At 39.7% G+C, this 23,091-nt stretch overlaps 1 protein-coding gene across 1 annotated transcript in view; it reads left to right on the plus strand.

The window, feature by feature from the left end:
- Nucleotides 1–4,742: 4,742 nt before the first annotated feature.
- The window catches only part of LOC136863132 (uncharacterized), a 251,579-nt gene continuing 233,230 nt past the window's right edge, over nucleotides 4,743–23,091 (plus strand). Inside the window, exon 1 of the mRNA XM_067139476.2 lies at nucleotides 4,743–5,179. Within this exon, the coding sequence (XP_066995577.1) occupies nucleotides 4,875–5,179 (305 nt within the window). The 5' untranslated portion in view covers nucleotides 4,743–4,874. The remainder of the gene's footprint in view (nucleotides 5,180–23,091) is intronic.

The raw sequence follows: 23,091 nt of genomic DNA on the forward strand, positions 1-23,091 counted from the left end.
CCTCTAGCCTGTCATTTTCTTTTCACTGAAACACTATTTCTTGCTTTTCCCGTTGTGGATTTTCATTCGATTTTCACGCGCCCATTTTTCAATCGTATCTAAACACTGCTGAAACAATAGTTCGTCCTCCTCTGTCTTTATCTCCCGATGTATGACGCAGTCATTGGAAAAGAGGCGCACTTCCGATTTTATCGAATCAGGCATATCATTAATGAAAAGTATGAAAAGAATTGGCCCAATAACGCTACCCTGAGCCTCACCAGACGTAACACTTATTGGAGAAGGTAGCGTTTCTCGCACGCGCACCCTCTGAGTTCTTCTTTTGATGAGTTCTCGCGTCCATTTTACAACTCTGATGTCAGTGCCCGTACGCGCTAACTTGTTAAGGAGGATATCATGTATCACAAGATCGAATGCCTTAGCAATGTCATTTACTATTGTGTCACTCCTTGACCCACTGTCGAGCTTATCCGATAAATCTTGGCGTACGGAACAGAGCTTACTTTCGCAGGAGAAGCCTTCCCTAAAACCATGCTGCCCCTTAAATATCATTCCAGAAGATTCCCATTTTAACCTCAAATAATCTACTATTAATTGCTCTATTTGTTTGCATACGATTGACGTCAAACCGATCTGTGGTTATTCAAGTAGCTCTTAGCACCCCCTTTGTGAATAGGAACTACAATGGTCGAATTCCAATCTTCTGGAACCTTCGTATTGTTCAGTGATATATTAAAAATTCGTATTAAATATGTTAAGATCACTTCACCCCCGAGTTTATGTGGCTCTCCAGAAATAGAATCTGGCCCACAAGATTTCCTTCTTCTGAGTTTAGAAAGACTTTTACGCAATAATTAAGCTTTAATTTCGAAATCATTATTAGTTTTCGGAAAGTTGTCCCTGAATAACTGTGCCGCCGGATTAAGAAAACCTTTCTGTAGTGCTTATTTAATGCTTCCGCTTTGTCTATACCTGTTGTCGACGATAAATAGCCTCCTATACAAAGGGAAGGAACTGACTTGTTTTCTCTCTTCAATCTTTGTATACCGGTATACTTTTAAAAAAGGGTTTCAGGAATTACGATTTTCATTTAGGATATTGTCAAGATATTTCTCTTCAGCAAAAGCTTCACCAAACGTCTACACTCCGCTTTGCACGCATCATTATTATTTCTTCTGTTGAACGCTCTCCTAGTCTAACGTTTAAGCCAAGGGCGTCCATGCCGTGGTCCCCCTTAGCTCTCGGCGAAAGGCAAAAGTCTAATGTAGTCAGGCGTTTTTCTTTCAAGGAAATGATTCAAAAGTCGGTATTACGTAGAAGTGATAGTACCGCCCCACACCAACAGGCAGGGGACACGGTGGGTGTTATTCTACCGCGGAATACAAATCGCCATTCATCTTCCAAAACGTTAAAAATACTACATACCCCCAGGTCTAGCCCCTCCCCCTACAAACTGTCATATGGGCGCCCTTGGATTAAGCTGCCTAATAGTCGTGGTGATGTACGGCGGATCTGAATTTTCCCTAGTTATCCTTTCGGGAACGAATTTATTCAGTCCAGTATTTAAAATGGTTTTGAAGTTCTCCCAAATGTCGTCCATTCCCTTGCCCTCCTTGTAACCAATAAGTATAGCCATAGGATAGTTTGTAAGGGGGGGGGGTAGACCTGGGGGTATGTAGTATTTTTAATATACTGGAAGATGAATGGCGACTTGTATTCCACGGTAGAATACCACCCACGGTATCCCCTACCACTTCTACGTAATACAGATTTTTAAATAATTTTCTTGAAACAAAAACACCTGACTATATTAGAATGTTTCCTTTCCCTGGGAGCTATGGTGGGGGGAGGTCCCCACCTTGCCCCCGGACATGGGCGCCCATGAGTATAGCACAATCTCAGACAGTTTAGAAAACCTACGGAGACTCCCCTCGCATAGCACCAAATAGTCTTAGAAACTCCCACATGCCCCGTATTACGAGTTTCCCAAGAGATCGAGTACCACTGCACTGTGGTCACTAATCCCCTGAACAGTGGCGGTGGGCTCTCAGGAGCACAGGAGCACGTGAACACCCAGTTTTATTACATATTTACGCATTCATTCTTTTCTTTCGACCTGATTTCGACAATCGATCGAAAGCATTCGACAATCGACTTATATCGAAGCTCCGTTACACCGACAGTTGTTCATTTTGACTGATAGTGTAGCGAGCACACAGGATAATGCGCTATTGTGCTAAAGATTATACGCATGCGCAAAGCAGATGACGTCATGGTTTTCTGCACTGATATTGCCATTAGCGAGGAGCACGGTAAGGTACGTGCCTTGTCGTCTAGAGCCATCCTCAACCCAGTGGCAGTATTACAGTTGACCACAAGGGTCCGCCACCTCCCCTATTATGGTTAGCCACAGCCTCCCAGGAGCTACTATTGCATTACATTACCGGCAGATTTCGCTAGCACCCTAATTCTGAATAGGCATTTTGGTGTCTGTTCAGACTCTTTTCCAGAAAGAGAACTGAATACAATGGCGCATATGTATCCCTGCCTAAATAAGATACAGCTGAAGACTGAACTAGAAGTATTGTATATGAGAAATGGCTTTCAGAAAGATGATGGGGCCGTTTCCATGTTGCAGTTTCTGCTTGACAATGAACTAGATAGGGACACATTTCCACAAGTACGGTATGCGAATTACTCCGAATTGTTGTCACAACCCCAATGACGACAGCGGAGCCTGAGAGGTGTTTTTCTATTTGAAACGAATTAAAACATTTCTGAGGAACACCATGACTGGAGAACGACTGTCAGCGCTGGCTATGCTTGCTATTGAGAAGAGATTTGTCTACAACATCAGTGACTTCAATCGTAAAGTGATTGAGAAATTTGCGCGATTGAAAGACAGAAGGATTGCTTTCCTGTACAAATAATCAGCATTTACGTGAGTTGCTAATCTAAATCCTATCATTTAAATAAGCATGATCTAGTATTGTTGGTTGTACTGCATGCTAAATTGTTTAGAGTAGTGGCTATAATTTGCAAAATGAGAATAATTACCATGTGATACAGTAGAACCCTAACTAACCGAGATAATGTGGAGACTATTGGGGTCAATTCGGAAATAATTATTTTAAAAAAATTACCGGTAAATGCGGTACACATTCCTTTTATGCTTCTCGTCATACCCAGGTGAACTTCGTGCTGTTTAAAAACCAGGAATAGTGCTCGCATCCTTCAGTGTTCGCAGTGCAGTAAAGCTATTATGAATTTTACTATTGTTCTACACTAAGACAGCCGGCCCGCGGTGTAGGGGTAATATGCCTGCCTCTTACCCGGAGGCCCCGGGTTCGATTCCCGGCCAGGTCAGGGATTTTAACCTAGATCTGAGGGCTGGTTCGAGGTCCACTCAGTCTACGTGATTACAATTGAGGAGCTATCTGACGGTGAGATGGCGGTCAAAAAAGCCAAGAATAACGGCCGAGAGTATTCGTCGTGCTAACCACACGACACCTCGTAATTTGCAGACCACCGGGCTGAGCAGCAGTTGCTTGGTAGGCCATGCGGTTTGGTTTGGTTCTACACTAACACCCAGGTGAACTTCGTGCTGTTTAAAAACCAAGAATAGTGCTCGCATCCTTCAATAATCTCAGTGTAATAAAGTTATTGTGAATTTTACTTTTGTTCTACACTAACAAATTAGTCTCGTATAAAATTTATCCTCGGTTACAGGGGTTCTACCAAAGTATTTGTGAAGAAGAAACCGTACAAGGAACTGTTAGTGAAATGATTTATGTACGTATGTTACTCTTTTGCTGATTTGAGACATGAACAGAAATGTTGTGAACCTCCTAAAAATTTTGTCACGAGCCGCCACTGCTTTTAACACACATTATTATTTTACTACTAGTTTTTTCGTAGTCATTAGTTCGAGGTTACTTTTAGGTTAGGTTAGTTGAAAAGAGGATAGGATCGTGTCTGTTTTACTTGTGGATTTAGTGTGAATAATGTATTATTGAATATACTGTATATGAATCTTTAGTGAATAAATCATGACCTTCAGAACAACGAGTCCGTGAGTATTCTTGCGTATTATTGGCAAAATTGTTTGGCGGTGTTCGTCTATTTTCTGTAGTCTTATCAAGTTTTCCAGTCAGGAAGTAATGGATAGGACTCTGTCATGAATTTCATCTTTCATTCATTAAACGATTTATTATTATTCTCCTCCTACCGTTTTTCCCACGCCCGTTTATTCGTGAATGGAAACTTGGTCGCACAAGTGAATTTGACCCTGTTTTACGCCCTGGTGCCCTTCCTGACGCCAACCCTTTTCTGTTGAATTAATCAGATGCGAATAAAATCCCTGACCTGGATGGGAATCGAACCCTGGACCTTCTGAAACAAAGGCCTTACTGCTGACCTTTCAGCCAAGGAGTTGGACAGGAATAAAACTATCAAATTCGAGGAATACCTTCCGATAAAATCTAATGAGGTCAGCCGTCGAGATCGACTGCAGTTTCCACGTGATAATTTGACTGTTAGCTATTCTGATTTACAGTAACTTGTCTGGGGATCAATTTCCCACTGGTTGTACGGGGTGATTATAATTTGCGTCAATGACTGGGTACACCGCTATCACGCGAAGCCCATAAAATTTCCAAGATAAGACAAGATTATAATTTGTTGTACTTTTCGGGTCTTGGTCAATGATGTATTATATATATACCGCGGTATATAAAGATACTACATCATTGGTCTTGTTGCATATTCCCTATATTCCCTGTTCTGTGTTCAAGAACATTGTTTACGTTTTGATTGAAAGACCGCCCCACTTTCAGGTAGCGTGTGTTTGCTTGATTCGGCCTGTGTACGGGAAGATGAGCGATGTTCCGTACATTACGTATATGGCACTGTATATATTATCTTTCCACATAATTCAGAGTAACTCGAGAACTTCAACCCTATGGAAATTAAACCCTGAGGAAGGAAAGATTGTGGAAGCAAGTCATTTTCCAAGGATAATTACATTGCCTGGAATTAATAACGAACCGCATATTTCTGACAATGACCATATATTTAATATAATCACATCGACAATCCACTTTGGAAAGTCGTGGACGAAACAAAGTATAGAATATTATTGTACCGACTGCCAAGCTATTACTTATAATATTCATAATAAGTGAGTATTTTAGGTTATCTGGGTTGAGATCAAAGGTTATGAACCCAGAAATCCTGTTTGACATCCTTCCCGTACGCCTATTATATGACTGACATGCATTGATTGAGTTTGTTGCATGAATAAGGATTATGAGAAATTATCAGTGCTCTGCTAGGAGTACAAATTAAACCTGAGAAGGGACAGGATGGGGCTTTGCATGAGTGATTTTTGGTTGTCCTAACCAATTTATCCTGTGGCTGTTGTATTACTCATTAGCGACCGAAGGAGTGTTATTTTTGTTTTGAAGTGATACTTAAACCGGCATAAGGCCTAAATAAAAAATATTCCAGCACTCACCGTGGCAGTTTTTGTGATATATAGTCCTGAGATTTATTTTATTAATCGTTGTGGATTTCTATGTGAACGTGGTTGAATGCGTGTTATTGCCCTTCAGTTTGAGATTCTCTATTTATTTTCATCACTTTATAATGGCAGAGATTTTGTTTATGTAATCAGAATTATGGTTTATAGCAGTGTACTATTTTCAGATTAAACATGTTTTATTGAACATGCTATATAAGGATGTGATCTAATTTGATGAAATTCAATCAGTTTTGAGGCTGCAGCTTGGCTACTTAATTTTTCTACCATATTCAACACATCTAGAGCAAATTTTGTATACAGCAGAATATAGCCTATCTAATGAAAAGTTGAATGTTTGTTAATATTATTTGAAATGACATAATAGCAGTTATTTGAAAAAATTACTTATTAGATATAATGATCAGCGCACTACTTAGGAATTGCTATATTTCACGCTGCCATTTCAGTTGAATTATCTGTTTCTCTTACCTCTCTGTGTTGAAAGTCAAAGATAAGTAGCCTATTCATATTTATTAAACAGAAGTTGAACCTATGTAAGAGTTCTGCTGAGAAGTATTTCTTGGGGGTGGTTTCATTTATAATTTCTTTTACATTGAGTAATATCATCATTTTCACAAATATCAGCACATGGCATAGCCTGTACACTTATATAATTCACGTTAGTATAGTGATGATATGATTGATAATGATCAGTTCAATACAATTTTTCTTTTTGTACGGTTGTTATTAGCATTACTAGTAATAGGCTACTTGTTCTTCCCCCAACATTTGCACACATTTTTATGCAGGGTGTATCAGAACTATGCCTACAAAAAAAATCAGGGATGCTCATAGTGTTATATTAAGAATGATGGTGCAATCAAATTGGCAGGGAAATTTTTCTTTACATGTAATTTGTATTGAAAAGGTGGATCAAAATAACCAACAAATTGTTAGTATATCGTGAAATTTTTCTTTTCGAGAGAATGAGGTTACTTTGTTACTTCTGGGTGCGCAGTTCAAATTGACAAACTTGTCTTATTTGCTGTGCCAGAGAGCCATTTGCTGCCTGTTGCTCTGCATCAGAGAAGGGAGGGGAGGAGAAGTGGGAGACAGAGGTAATGCTCGGTACGAATGCACAAGTTTCTTGTCCATTTTTGAACAGTCGCTTCCCAGCCCCTGTAGGCAGGTCGTTCGTGACTTACCACACATCCTGAACAGAGTCCAAAGTTCACTACTACACTGTTGTGAACTGTGCTTTGAAGTTGGAGGAGGACATCTTGAACATCTTCTGTAATCAAACTGTATTGTTTCATTCGTTCATTATTTCATTCCATTTACAATATTGTGAGTGAAGTAATACGCAATCACTGGGCAGCAGCTTTGAACCTTTGAGCATGTTAAATAATAAAGAACCTTACTGCGACCAACAGATGAGAGGAGAAATGATTGAGTGCATTCCTTGACTAACAAGTGTGTCTTAATTACAGTATGTTCTTTAACTGTGTGTGCAGTTACGGCTGTTTAATAAACAAACTGTGGATATTGCCTGTAAGGGACAAGGACAATCCTGTGTGAGTCAAACAAGGAAACTTGTGCTTACATTCCACTTCCCTTCCCTTCCATTTTCTTCCCCAAAGCACAACAGCAGCTCGTGCTCTGGCATAGTAAATACGGCGAGTTTGACAATTTGAATCACACACCCGGAAATAAAAGGTAACCTCATTTTCTTAAAAAGAAAAATTTTCTCTGCCAATCTGATTGCACCATTATTCTTAACATAACACAAAGAGCATCCCTGATTTTTTTGTCAGTATAGTTCTGATACACTCTGTATATATACAGTACAACAATGAGCAAGAAAAAGTTTAACGCTTAGATGTTTGGGAGAAATGCAAATTTAATTCACTAAAATGGTACATGGAATGCAGTATAATTATCTTAATGAATTCTTATGGCATATCTTATTACATCTTATTATACCCTTCTTTAAACAAAACCTACAAAACCAAGAAAAGGGCATGGAAATACTGAGAGAATTGGCCATGTGGTCGGGGTCTTGCTGCTGTGAGCTTGCAATTTAGAGATGGTGGCTTCGAATCCCACTGCCGGCAGCCCTGAAGGTGGTTTTCTGTGGTTTCCTATTTTCATACCAGGTAAATGCGGAGCTATACCTTAATTAAGGGCATGGCCACCTTCTTCGCAATGCTTTCCCATCCTTACGTTGCCGGAAACTATGATGTGTTATTGTGAAATTAAACCACTAGAAAAAACCCCACCGTGGATTAACAGGAGTAGATTCAAGTCGCACAAACTTCCTTTGGCAGCATTAAAATTACCTCCTACATCGCCAGTTTAATATGTCCCTGGCTACTAACAAAGTGTACAATCACTTGTAAACTGTTCTGTGCACTCTTTAAAAGGTATTGTCATCATTTGAAGCAATAACGGCTCTCATCCTGTTTGGCATGCTGTCAACTAAGGTGGTGAGATAATTGTGTGGTGTAGCATTCCATTCTTAAAGATGAACTGCCTGCAGCTCAGCTGAGTATCAAAATCTTATCATCGGACTTGACACCTGAACTTGCCCCACGTATGTAGCCTACTTAGGGGTTTAGGTTGGGGCTTCATGCTGGCGAGCCCAAAATGATGATTTCTGTCTTCTGTAGGAATGTTGACTTGCACAGAGCAGCATGATGATAGACGTTGATGTGCATTAAAATGAAGTTTTCTGTAATATAGGGAGTGAAAGAAATGATGTATTCAAGAAAAATCTCCTTTATATACTGGTCTGCATTTAGTGCCTCATTTTTTAAGAACACCAGCTCATTCGGGGAATGAGATGTCCCTCCACCCCTCTCCCTCCCCCCCAAATACCATGATGGATCCTTCTCCGTAAGGTGTTCTTGCTGACAAGGTACAGGTGACATTACACTTTCCTCGTCTCCTCCACATCCTTTCCCTTCCATCTGCAGAGCTGAGTTTGAACCAGGATTTGTCAGTTAAGAAGACATTGCCCCATTGCACTTGTGTCCAATTCTGATGTTCCCTGGCAGACTGAAGGCAGGCTAAACGATGCTAGCGTGTGAAGTGAGGGCCAGTAAGACGTCTTCTTGAAGAGAGATCTGCCCCTCTCTTAATCTTTTTCTCACTGGCCACTCACTGATATCGATGTTGTGTACATCCTCTAGACGACTTCCAGCCTGTACGGCTGTAATGTGGCAATCTCGTAACACCTCTAGCGTTAAAAATTTCTCATCTGTTGTTGTTGTAGAGCTCAGATGACCTCTTCTGCCATGTACAAAAGGGGTTGTATTCTTGATAAAGCCTTACAGGTATGTGGACATTTGTACGTGTTGTTCCCAGCATATTCGCAACACAACAGAAGCTGTGTGCAGCATCAATTTGTGCTACAGTTCTTGCAGCATCTTCTGCATTCAAAGTAATTTCAAAACCAACTTTCATTCTCAAAACCCTCATGAAACACGAAATAAAAAGTTTGCAAAAATATATGCTTTACATCGCACTGACACAGATAGGTCTTATGGCAACAATGGAATAGGAAAGGGCTAGGAGTGGGAAGGCAGAAGCTGTGGTCTTAAATAAGGTTCAACCCCAGCAGTTGTCTGGTGTGAAAATTGGAAACCACGGAAAACCATCTTCAGTAGCTACCACAACATGCCTTGAAGAAAATCTGAAAATGAACTATAGGAATAAGAACATTTTGATTTTTATGGACAGCCACGCGGCCATTAAGGCACTAGAAGCAGATCGGATAATATCCAGAATTGTCTAGTACTGCCATTCACTTCTGAAGCTCTCAAACTATACCATTGTCAAAATAATATGGGTACCAGGGCATGCAGTTATAGAAGGAAATGAAAAGGCAGATAAACTGGCCAGGAAAGGGGCAGAAACACATTTTGTAGGCCCAGAACCTGTATGCGGGATTTCCTATGGACAAGCTAGACACTACATAGAAAAATGGGTACAAAAGAAACAAATGGAAAACTGGAAAAATACTCCAGGATGCAGGCTTGCAAAGGAACTGGTAAAAGGACCAAACAAGAAGCATACTAAAGAACTGTTGGAACTCAGCGGAGAAAATATAAGATGGGTAGTAGGACTGTTGACAGGACACTGCCATCTGAAAAAACACCTACATAGAATTGGAATAGTAAGAGACAACATATGTAGGAAATGCAATGAAGCAGAGGAATCAGCTGAACACATACTTTTCGAATGTTAGGCGCTGGGTAGAATCAGACTCTCCACTCTAGGACTACCAGGTGAAGAGAGAGAAAAAATCCAAGAAGACCCAATAAGAACAACCTGCAACTTTGTGAAGGGAGCAGGTATATCTAGGTGCGAATGAAGGAAAAACATGGTAGCAAAAGATCTTAGAGGTCGATGCTAATTAGGAACTAATATTTAGAGGCCCCATGAAGAAAATTATGATAAGAAGAAGAAACCATCTTCAGGGCTGCCACCAGTGGGGTTCAAACCCTCTTATCTTCCGAATACAACCTCACAGCTGCACATCCCTAACTGCACAGCCAACTCACTCAGTACTTCCATTCTCGCAAGAATTTACAGTAACTTGTCTTCTATTTCTTAGTATTAAGCTTGTTGCCTCAACAAAGGTGTAGCAAAATTATATTTTAAATTACAAAGTTTAATTGCATTTCTAGTGCCATTTTAGTAAATTAAATTTGCATTTTCCAAAAATTCCTGGTTTTATGCTTTTTTTTTTTTTTTTTTTTTTGCCTGTCAGAGATAGAGTGTTGCAAGCTGTCCACTTCATGGCCATATCGATGAGTTTAATCAACAAATTAATCTAAAAAGCCACCTAATCGATACTTTATTTCTTTTGCCTTTTGCCTTTTGAGAGATAGAGTGCGCATGCATGTATGTGCGTGTGTTATATATATATGTTATCTATGTAAATAAAATTAAAGAATTTTGTATGTATAATACTTAGGTCAAAATTTTTAAAAATTGGTGTTTATGTGTTGGTCATGTCCAGAATAAGAACAAAATCTGATTTTTACATTTTCATCATGTATGTATGTACATATGTGCATGACTAGAAAATTGCTAAACAGAATTTAATGAAAATAAGTATTTAAGGTCAGTGGAGAAAGCACTACAATCTAGGCTACAAACCATTTTTATTAATGCTGGGTGAAGTAGTACAGGGGGAAGATATAAAAGTAAATTTTCAAATATCTCCATTAATATGGGTCCTATCGGTAAAGGCTATATAACAAAAGTTCTGGAAAATGACATTCCCGGTTTTACGCGCTGTACAAATTGAGTTCAAAACGAATAATAACGGAAAATTTATTTCTCCAAGAAGTCGTAGATAAAACTAATTGCGATGCCGTACAGATATTTCTGTATGTGCAAAATAAAGAGAAATCTTGCATCTGTCAGTGGCAAGGCATAACTGTAGAAAAGCTGCTGGTATTTTTGGGTGTTTTTCTCCTGTGGTGTAGGGGTAGCGTGGCTGCCTCTTACCCAGAGGCCCCGGGTTCGATTCCCGGCCAGGTCAGGGATTTTTACCTGGACCTGAGGGCTGGTTTGAAGTCCACTCAGCGTACGTGATTGGAATTGAGGAGCTATCTGATGGTGAGATAGCGGCCCCAGTCTAGAAAGCCAAGAATAACGGCCGAGAAGATTCGTCGTGCTGACCACACGACATCTTGTAATCTGCAGGCCTTCGGGCTCAGCAGCAGTCGCTTGGTAGGCCGAGGCCCTTCAAGGGCTGTAGTGCCATGGGGGGGGGGGGGGGCGTCTCCAGATGTGTAACGTGAAAATGAATAGGTTACAAGATTATTGAAAGAAATGTGCTTTATCCAATAATACAGTCTTTTCAGCGACATTGATTTTTTATATTACACGCTCTTCATTTTTTAAGAAATTCTGGTGAAAGTGAACTGAAATCTAGTGACTGCTTGTACAAAATAAGACCAGTGTTAGAATATTTCAACAACAGGATGATCAAAGCCTTGAACTATTAGATGGAGGCACGGTTCTTTGGAGAGGTCGACTGTCATTTCACCAATACATCCAGCAAGAGGCATAAATATGGAGTCAAATTTTACACATGCTGACAACTCTGAAAGGATTCACCAGAAAGTCACAGTATATACTGGTTTGTTAGATGATTATGGTGGCAAAGGTGGTAATCCATTTATTAGCAGAGAAATTAATTGCTGGTCACCACATTATTTGGACAACTATTACAACAGTTTTGATTTGGCTGAGAAACTCTTGGATGAAGGAACGCACTGTACTGGAACACTAAGGTGAAAGTTGCAAAACTGAAGGAAAAAAAAGACAATTGCTAGATATGTTAAAGGAGTTATGTACAGACAAGATGTAAGTTACATCTCAACGGAGTAAGAGAATGGATTTGTGGAAGTGGAAAACAGACAGAAACAATAAAAAAAGCTTTTGCCAGTTCTAAGTTACAACAAATTCATGCCAGGAGTGGATAGGAAAGACCAATTGCTATCCTATTATCCATCCGAAATGAAATGGCCTAAGAAACTTTTCATACATATTGTTGAAATGATTCTACTGAATGTACATTACTTGTTCAATAAGTACTCCGGTGGCAGTAACACTTTATGATTTCAGACTGAATGTCGTCAGGTAGATGTTACCTTCAGTGAGTGAGAAAAATCGTTGATCACATGATGTGCTAAAGTTCTTGTAAAGTGCAAAAAAACGCCAGTGTTGAAACAAATTATGGAGAAGTGATGCACATACTGTGCTTAAGAAGGAAGGCTAAGAGGCACAATTTACGAATGGTTGACATATCCTGGGCAGTGTCATCTGTCAAAAATAGATGTAAAGTCAAAGCACTTAGTACTATTGCCATTCCTAAACATTGTCCGGCTCCATGGCTAAATGGTTAGCATGCTGGCCTTGGTCACAGGGGTCCCGGGTTCGATTCCCTGCAGGGTCGGGAATTTTAACCATGATTGGTTAATTTTGTTGACACAGGGGCTGGGTGTATGTGTCGTCTTCATCATTATTTCATCTTCATCATGACGCGCAGGTCGCCGATGGGAGTCAAATCAAAAGACTGCATCTTGCGAGCCGAACTTGTCTTCGGACACTCCCGGCACTAAAAGCCATACGCAATTTCAATTTTTTTTTCCTAAACATTATGTGGGGTAATTTGCCTGTTTGTGTTTCTATTATTTGTTTCACAATAAAACTGCATTTCTTCACAATAATTTGCTTCAAACGGATGTTTATTTACAATATTGTGCTCTCTGATTCATCACTATATGCACTGTTACACAAATACTTAGTACAAAAGAAAAGTATTGTGTGCTGCTATAAAGTATTGAAAATTAAAGCCACGGTCGCTTCCTTCCCATTCCTAGCCCTTTCTTATCCCTTTGTTGCAAATTGTAAAAAATAAAAAACACTGGAGGTAAATTGTTCATTTTTGTTTAAGTGCTAAGTTCTTTAAGGTTGAAAATGGCCATGTTATTGTTAAGTACTTCTTGCTTGATGAAAGTAGCACTTTAATTTAGGAAGTATGCCAATGAGTGATTTTCCTTGTGTACTATGGATCTCAACAGATGTCTATAGCAGGAAGGAATATACAATTCATTGAAATAGGTGTTCACAAAATTCAACAGTTTATTTCAGATATTATGCCAATATTTCCTACGAATTAAAGATGAATGTCAGGAATTGTTTCAAGATGTTTGATAGATTATTTGATGAAACCAATTAAGAAGAATTCATAAATTTGTATCAGGTATTTCCACTGGAATGTTAACCTTGAGCAAGATTTAAGTGTATTTGAGTAAACTCCACCTTTCCAATACTTAAAAAAAAAATCTTTTAGGAAAGGGACATGTTTTGTCTCTATTTGAGAAACATCTTCAGCCTAATGACAAAAATATGGTAAGATTCATAGCATTCCTAACGAACTGCTACAACAAATAACGCGTCCAAAATTTCTAGAGTTATACATAATTCCGTCAAATGCACAATTAAAACATACTCATAAACAAGCCTACATATTTAAAAAAAGTGTATTTGTAGTTAAAATGTTATGTCTTCAGAGACGATATAATGTTAAAACAAGGTTTTGTAATAGAATCTGTGAATGTCCAATAAAAATCATTGGTTGTCCAGCACTTGGCTGAGTGAATGTTCTAATACTTGAGTTAAAATGGACTTTAATTCAGGTGGAACTTTCTCAAGATGCAGGTTGAGTTGCCGGATAATGGAGAATATTTGGAATAAGAAGTCCCTTTGCCTGTCTCTCTCTCTAGTCTGGCCAGTCTGCATGCGGCTTTGTGTATCCTGTACAGAGCTTTCAACAATGATCAGAAAATGGTTTTCTGGCATGAAGTTCATCTTTTTAAAATGGAACAATGCCTATTGACACTAAGAAAATAAAAGTTAATTAGATAAGAATTGGAGTGGACATTAGGCTGTGTGACTGCTACGGTAGAACACTGGCCCCCAGAGCTGAGGTCTGTGGATTTAATTCTGGCTGAGTGTGTCGGTAGATTTTCCAACACATAAATAAAAAACTCCTGCGGTACTAACTGCCAGCACCTCACCGTCTCTGAAAACTATAAAAGGAGCTAGTGAGGTATAAAACTAATAACATTATTAACGATGGGCAATCTTTGCATTATCCTGGTGCAAATAGTTAATGGAATATTCTAATTTCAATCTTTGATTGTTGTCTGTTCCATTTGAACTACTAGGATATATTTGCCTACTTCGGCTGAACCATCGTGCATATTGATTTTAATGTCTTACTTTACAGTACTAATCAGTACTCTGTGGTATTACATAGAAGTAAGTAGTACTGAATGTGCTTCTTCTTTCTTCTTCTTTTCTTATGGGGCCTCTAAATATTGGTTCCCAGTTAACGTCGACCTCTAAGATCTTTTGCTACCATGTTTTTCCTTCATTCCCACCTAGATATACCTGCTCCCTTCACAAAGCTGCAGGTTGTTCTTGTTGGGTCTTCTTGGATTTCTTCTCTCTCTTCACCTGGTAGTCCTAGAGTGCAGAGTCTGATTCTACCCAGCGCCTCACATCGAAAAGTATGTGTTCAGCTGATTCCTCTGCTTCATTGCATTTCCTACATATGTTGTCTCTTATTACTCCAATTCCATGTAGGTGTTTATTCAGATGGCAGTGTCCTGTCAACAGTCCTACAACCCATCTTATATTTTCTCCGCTGAGTTTCAACAGTTCTTTAGTATGCTTCTTGTTTGGTCCTTTTACCAGTTCCTTTGCAAGCCTGCATCCTGGAGTATTTTTCCAGTTTTCCATTTGTTCTTTTGTACCCATTTTTCTATGTAGTGTCTAGCTTGTCCATAGGAAATCCCACATACAGGTTCTGGGCCTACAAAATGTGTTTCTGCCCCTTTCCTGGCCAACCAATTTATCTGCCTTTTCATTTCCTTCTATACCTGCATGCCTTGGTACCCATATTGAGAGCTTCAGAAGAAGTGAGTGGCAGTACCAGACAATTCTGGATATTATCTGGACTGCCTCTAGTGCCTTAACCCTTTCAGACCTGAAAGAAAACTGGTGGTGTGAATTTTTGCTTGAACGTCAAAAACTGACAAAAATGCTCTTAAATACATATATTGCTGGGCTGAGTGGCTCAGACGGTTGAGGTGCTGGTCTTCTGACCCCAACTTGGCAGGTTTGATCCTGGCTCAGTCCGGTGATATTTGAAGGTGCTCAAATACGTCAGCCTCGTGTCGATAGATTTACTGGCACGTAAAAGAACGCCTGCGGGACAAAATTCCGGCACCTCGGTGTCTCCGAAAACCGTAAAGGTAGTTAGTGGGACGTAAAGCAAGTAGCATTATTATTATTAAAATACACATATAATTTTAGTTTATTCTACAAAATAAAAATTAACATTTGAAAAAAAGCATCCACAGGATTGTGCGTATCAGGACTTAATTCACTACTTACAAAAAAGAAAAATTACCTCAATGCATGTGAATATACATATGTACATGGTCAATTAAATCTTCATTCAAACACAAGTAAATGTTACATTTTCTACAGTGAGGAAGAGTTTTGCTTTTATTGCCCTTTTGGCAGCAGCAACTTGTCGTCAGACCTGAAAGAAATCTGGAGGTGTTAAAACGTCAAAAACTTAGTAAAATGTTCTCAAATACATGTTTTTACAGTTTATTTTACGAAATAAGAACTATCGGCTGAAAAACAGAACCCACACAATTGTGCGTGCCAGGACTTCATTCACTACTTGCAAAAAATAAAAAAATAAAAGAACTCAACTCAGTACATGTGAATATGCACATGTACATGATCAAATGTTCTATTTTACAGCGTGGAATGATTTTAAACAATTGAAATCGTATACATTACATTTCTCATGTAGAGTACGAGTTTTGCTTTCACAGTCCTTTTTGTGACAGCATCCAGCACTTCTGCATGCATTGCCTGTAAGGAAACCTAGCCCGCACATATGTGCGTATCAACATTCAAAACCTCATGGTATTACGTACGATGTTGTAAGTTCACAATTTACGTTTGCTACACAATTTACACACTTCATTGATTATATTCTGATATTCAGTAAAGCTTCTAGATTAATATGAATGCAATAAATAAATACTTCCTTTAGGCATTACTGCTTCCTGCCATCTTGCTAATGAACTGTATTTTTAAACTCTTCTTCCCGACCCCTGGTGGTCAAGTACTAAATAAAAACAGCTGAAGTACATGCTACGTGTCCCGCACAAGCACTGCAGTCCAGTCTAGCGCCAAGAAAACATCAAATAAGCTCAGACATAAATAAAATACGAACCCGCACAATTGTGCGTACACGGTCTGAAAGGAATAATGGCTGCTTGACTGTCCGTAAAAATGAAAATGTTCTTATTCCTCTAGTTCATTTTCAGATTTTCTTCAAGACATGTTGTGATAGCTATCATTTCAGCTTGAAAGACTGTAGTGTGTCTGCCCAGGCTCATCTGGATTGATCTCTCAGGTCTTCCCCCCGTTGATCCCTCCTACTGTGCCATCCACAGGCTTTGAGCCATCAGTCCACCACACTATATCTTCTTTTTCAGTATTCCATTTGTTAATATCCCAGTCTTCTTTTTTTATTATCTGGGTCTCAGATGTTGTTTCAAAGTTTTACTTTAGTATCATATGATCTGAAGGCATGTGTAGAACTTCCTCTGTTATTACTCTGTTAACTTTACAGTGTCCTAGATTGGGTCTTTGTGCATTCCAGCACTCTGATTGTGCCAATCTATATGAACTTATTCTAGCCTGTCCTTTTATGAAATTGCATAGTGATGGGAAGTCTGGTAAAGTATTCAAGGCTTCTGTCGGCATAGTTCGCATAGCCCCAGTTATGGCTATGCATGCCATTCTCTGTAGGCTATCCAATCTACTGCCGACTTTTCCTTGACTTACTTTCTGCCACCAGATGATTTGCAGCATAGGCCATCAATGGTCTAATGATCATTGTGTGTATCCACATTACCATTGATGGTCCTAGGCCCCGTGTCTTCCCAATGGCTCTTTTACATGCATACAGCAAGTTCTTGGCCCGGGTTTTGTTCCTTTCTATATATGGATTCGAGGTTAGATTTTTATCTAACACTACACCTAGGTGCAGTGCCTGTTCTTCCATATACAATATATATATATCTTGCCCAAAGAGCTTCAGTGATCTCCTCCCCTCTAATTTTCTCCTTCTTGTAAAAGGGACCAGAGTTATCTTGTTCGGGTTGACTGATAGTTGTTCTTCCTGACACCAGTTCTCCACAAGGTTGAGTGATCTTTGCATGAAGTCCTGGATAACACTCATCACCTTACCTCGTACCACAATCACTAGGTCATCTGTGTATACTTGTGTATTGAAACCCTGTTCATTGAACATAGCTATGATTTTGTTCACCACGAGGTTCCACAGCAGAGGCGAAAGAACTCCTCCCTGAGCACAGCCTCGGGTGGCCCTAACCATCAGTGTTTCTTCAAACAGGGTTGCTTTTATCTTCCTTCCGTCTGACATGGATTTAATCCATTTGGCGACGGTTTTACTCACCTTGCTCTTTCCCAATGCTTTGATCATAGAGTCACAGGTTGTATTGCTGAAGGCTTCTTCTATATCTAGAAATGCCGCCAGTGCAGTTTCTTTATATTCTAGGCTTTACTAGTTTACAAACCAACTGGTGGAGTGCTATTTCAGTGGATCTGCCAGGTCTATATGCAAACTGATTTTCATGTAACGTTGAGTTCATTTGCACCGTTCTTCTGATATATTTATCCAGAATTTTCTCCATTGCTCTCAACATGAAGGAGGTTAAACATAATGGTCTGTATGCTTTGGCTTGGGCATAGCTTGCCCTTCCAGGCTTAGGTATGAATACTGCTTTAGCTTCAGACCATGATTTCGGTACGTACCCTGAAGCTGGACTAACTCTGAAGAGGTCCGTCAGGGCATTGACGAGTATCTCCCGTCCTTCCTGTAGGAGTATCGGAAGTATCTAATCTGACCCCGGAGCCTTTATATGGTGAAATGTGTCGATTGCCCATTTTACATGGTTATTCTGTTGGCACAGTTCCAGTCTGCTCTTCGAGCTCCGGTCTCTGTTCCAACCGTTTCTTCTTCTGTCATCTCCTTAACCTCAGGAAAGTGACACGCCATTAGCATCTCCAGCGTGTCCTTCCCCGCCTGAGTAAATGACCCATCTGTTTCTCCAGTGTCCCCACCTGATTTATATGGGTTGCTTTAAGAACCTTCTGGAGCATTGCTGTTTCAGTGTGTGATTCCACTTTCTCACAGAACAGTCTCCAAGATTTTATTTTTGCTTTCCGTATCTCTAGGTTATACTCCATGAGTTTCCTGTGATATACGTCCCACATACCATTTCTAATTAATATTCGGTATAACATCCTAACCTCTTTTTTCATTTTGGCTAGTTTGTTGTTACACCACCTTACTTTTTTTGGTGTTTTTCTTTTCTTTGAGAGGACAGTTGTCATGGAATGAATCTATAATGGCCTCTTCTAATAGTTCCACTGCCTCATACAATTCTTTCTGTCCTCTCACGTTAGTTGGAATGTTTTGTACAGCCTTCCCTAGAACTTCTCTGTATCTATCCCAGTTAGTTCTTTTTGGGTCTCTCATTGGGCCGATGACCTTCGATGTTAGGCCCCTTAAAGTAACAATCATCATTTGGGTCTCTATACATCTCAATCCCACATAGTCTCGCATCTATTGCAAATTGGATGTGCTGGTGGTCTGCCAATGATGGTTCTTCCAGCACCTTCCAGTCTTTCATAAAGTTTGCAATATGCGTAGTGCTTAGTGTAATGTCTATTACCTTCCTACGATTATTACTTATAAATGTAGGCTTGTTTCCCAAGTTTAGTATCGTCAACTCAGTTCCAATAATAAACTCTAGTAAAGGCTCACTTCTTGCATTGCAGTTTGTGCTGCCCCATGCTGTGTGGTGTGAATTTGCATCTCCTCCAAGGACTAGGTGTTCGCCTTTCCTCTTTGCGTTGCAAATTAGGTTCTGAACTTCTTCTGATGGGGGAAGATTAGTTGAGTCATATGGGAGGCATGCAGAGTCAAGGGTTATGAATTTCATATTGTTGATCCGTATTGAACTGAGAATAACATATGAATTATAACACGGTAGAGGTTTCCACCTATTCAACACTAAGATGTATTTACAATATTTAAATTACATGGGACTAGTTTCAACCCTCCTCGGGGTCATCATCAGCCATATTAAAGCATACATAATTTATGGCAAAATCCTAAAACATGTTATTTAACGGTAAGAATCTTATGGATATATAATTTACAATGTGAAGTGTGGTTGAAATGTTGTAAATTAAAATGAGAGATATTACGTGTGATGCAGGTGAGTAATAGTTAATACAAGTAAATAATACATACTAAGAAGTCTGGAACAAAAGTACAAATAAGGTGCTCTGTGTTGTAAAAATTATACACTCATGGAATTCAGTAGGTCCTCGTAATAAAGAACACAATGTAAAATGATACATAAAAATATATACAAGTATGTACAAAGTGTGGGGAGTAAAATGTTATACTCTTTAGATGCAGAGTCGACTTTACACTGATCAGCTTAAGCAGAGAAATTTGGCACTTGTTGTATTAAGTGACCAATCCGTGTTGATGGGCAGCATTGTTGATTGTTGGAGTTGTGCAGAATGTGAAGTTGTTTTTTGAATTCTTGTTAAGAAGAAAGTAGACACTGCACGTAGAGATGTTAATAGGTGGAATTCTCAGTTTGTAGCGGAAACCAAATTGGACCTATTAAAATTGAGAAAACCAGTGAAAAGCAAAGTACACGGAAAGGGGAAGGATTAGCATAAAGTGAAAGGATGCTTACCACGCGCTGCAGTGTGTGTAGTTTAGCTGATAGTGTGCGACTGGTGGCGGGAAGAGAAATATGGGCGGGGAGGAGGGCGGGCGTATGCGGGTTAGGAGGAGTGGAAGTGGCTTAGGAAGAGTGGAGGTGGTTTGGGAGGGGATGGGGGGGGGGGGCTTAAGGCGGAGCTGAAGGGTGCGGGAGAAAGGGTAATTGTCTCGGAAAAGTACCTTTGATTAAACTTATGATTGAGTTTTGGTTGGCTGCATTATTGTTTCTGAGAAAAGTGATAAATAAATCGAAAAGTATGTTGGGTTTCTCTGAAATTTCATTAAGATTGTAATTAGCGTTAAAGTATTGGTCTAGGTGTATGTAGTAATTTTTCATTATGTTGAGTAAAGGGTCCTTGTTTTCAGCTATCGGCCAACACATTCAAGATTATAACCATAATTTTACCAATATCGAACAGGACATGGACATCCTCGAATTAGCAAACAAGGGCCCTTTACTCAACATAATGGAAAATTACTACATACACCTAGACCAATACTTTAACGCTAATTACAATCTTAATGAAATCTCAGAGAAACCCAACATACTTTTCGATTTATTTATCACTTTCCTCAGAAATAATTATGCAGCCAACCAAAACTCAATCCTAAGTTTAATCAAAGGTACTTTTCCGAGACAATTACTCTTTCTCCCGCACCCTTAAGCTCCGCCTTAAGCCTCCCCCCCCCCACTTCCATCTCCCCCCCATTCATCCCCTCCCAAACCACCTCCACTCTTCCTAAGCCACTTCCACTCCTCCTAACCCGCATACGCCCGCCCTTCTCCCCGCCCATATTTCTCTTCCCGCCACCAGTCACACACTATCAGCTAAACTACACACACTGCAGCGCGAGGTAAGCGTCCTTTCACTTTATGGTAATCTTTCCCCTTTCTGTGTACTTTGCTTTTTACTGGCTTTTCTCAATTTTAATAGGTCCAATTTGGTTTCCGCTACGAACTGAGAATTCCGCCTATTAATATCTCCACGCGCAGTGTCTACTTTCTTCTTAACAAGAATTCAAAAAATAACTTCACATTCTGCACAACTCCAACAATCAACAATGCTGCCCATCAACACGGCTTGGTCACTTAATACATCAAGTGCCAAATTTCTCTGCTTAAGCTGATCAGTGTAAAGTAAACTCTGCATCTAAAAAGTATCACATTTTACTCCCCACACTTTGTACATACTTGTATATATTTTTATATGTGTCATTTTACATTGTGTTCTTTATTACGAGGACCTACTGAATTCCACGAGTGTATAATTTTTACAACACAGAGCACCTTATTTGTACTTTTGTTCCAGACTTCTTAGTATGTATTATTTACTTGCATTAACTATTACTCACCTGCATCACACATAATATCTCTCATTTTAATTTACAACATTTCAACCACACTTCACATTGTAAATTATATATCCATAAGATTCTTACCGTTAAATAACATGTTTTAGGATTTCGCCATAAATTGTGTATGCTTTAATATGGCTGATGATGACCCCGAGGAGGGTTGAAACTAGTCCCATGTAATTTGAATATTGTAAAGACATCTTGTATTGAATAGGTGGAAACCTCTACTGTGTTATAATTCATAGGTATGCAGAGTCTATGGTTATTTCACTGGGACCTTCCCAATTTCCAAGTTTTATCTTGGCCGCCACTAAGTCCTTTGAACAATGTTTCTGCAACAGAAGGCATTTTAGTTTTCTGCTCAAAAGTAAACATGTTCCAGGCATATTCAATGTAGTATCGTACATTAGCTTACCTCCAGTTTCCGCCAGTCCTACTACTCTGCCCTTAACTACCCATTAAGAGCCATATCGATAGCCTCAAACTTGAACTTCCTGATGAAATTGGCCACAGCTGATTTTTTATGTTGTAGGTTGGCCTGTAGAACTTTCAGTACCATCCTTGCCAATGCTAGGATTTGTTTTTCCCTTAATTACTTGAAATTTGATCTACCCAAGTCCAAGCTTGGCCTTAAGGCCTCTCTTCTTCAGCTCTTCACAACTTCTTTCATTAAGGGCCTAAACAATTGTCCTTCCTGTGTCATCAGTAGTTGTTGCATTCAGCACTCTTCACTCTTTTGTCAGAAGTTTGGTGTCATACTGATGTATCCTGACAAGCACATCATCAACCTTCATCTTGTCAAATGGAGGAGGAAACTTGTTGATGACCTACGTAGTCACTTTACAAAAGAATATATTTATAAAATCCTCCTAGACTTTGCTTCATCTAACAGATGACTTGACTGGTATTGATAGGAGGATTTTATAAATATATTCTTTTGTAAAGTGATAACCGTCAATACGGAATGAGATTCATAACTTGCAATGACCTTTGTAGTATTCAGCACCTTCTTGGCTTCTGCCACCTCCAAATTCTCCCCTTTCCAAGGGTTGCATTTGGCCACTGTCTGTTCCAGCCAGCTTTTAGTTTCTGGATTTGCACAGATCAGTACCTCCACTTTCCAGCCCTGGAGACTCAAGGAAGCCTGGAAGGCATCCATCTGACAGCGGTTTCATTTGCGCTATCAGAGCAGATGAAAGTTCCTTCACGTCTTCCTCCTTCAGTTTCACATCTAGAAAGGTTTTAGGTATTATTGCTACCTTGATTGAAGTTAGTCTTTCCAAAAAGGACATGACCGTCTCTTCTTTCTGTTTCTTGGCAGGCGGTTTTGTAGCTGAACTTCATGGCGTACTATCCCCTGACCTTGGCCTTTTGGGCGTTGTCGGAGGGATAGCCTCTCGCTGATCCCTGTTCCTTGGCTTCTGCTCCGTCCAAGTTCCAGCCGCTATTTTGGCTTCCTTCCTCACTCTCTTCCTTTCCTTGTAATATGCACTGTTGTGAGGTGGTCTGTCGATATGAAATCTGTTGATTTTCGATGCAGAAATCTTCAGTTCTGTCTCTAAGGACGTTCCTGGTTTGCTTGTGGTAGCAGTCTGCTCTACTGGAGCTTCTGTTGCCATTTCTTGTTTTGAGTCGGCGACAGCCTGTCCAATTAGGACTTCTGTCTCCATTTTTTCGTCTTGGGCTTGCTCTCGGATCTCCTCTATTGGAGCTTCCATGGTTTCCCTTGATGTGGAAGTTTTTGAAATTGGTTCTTTAT

Source organism: Anabrus simplex, chromosome 2 (genome assembly GCF_040414725.1).
Source record: "Anabrus simplex isolate iqAnaSimp1 chromosome 2, ASM4041472v1, whole genome shotgun sequence".
In the NCBI taxonomy this organism is placed as follows: Eukaryota; Metazoa; Arthropoda; class Insecta; order Orthoptera; family Tettigoniidae; genus Anabrus; species Anabrus simplex.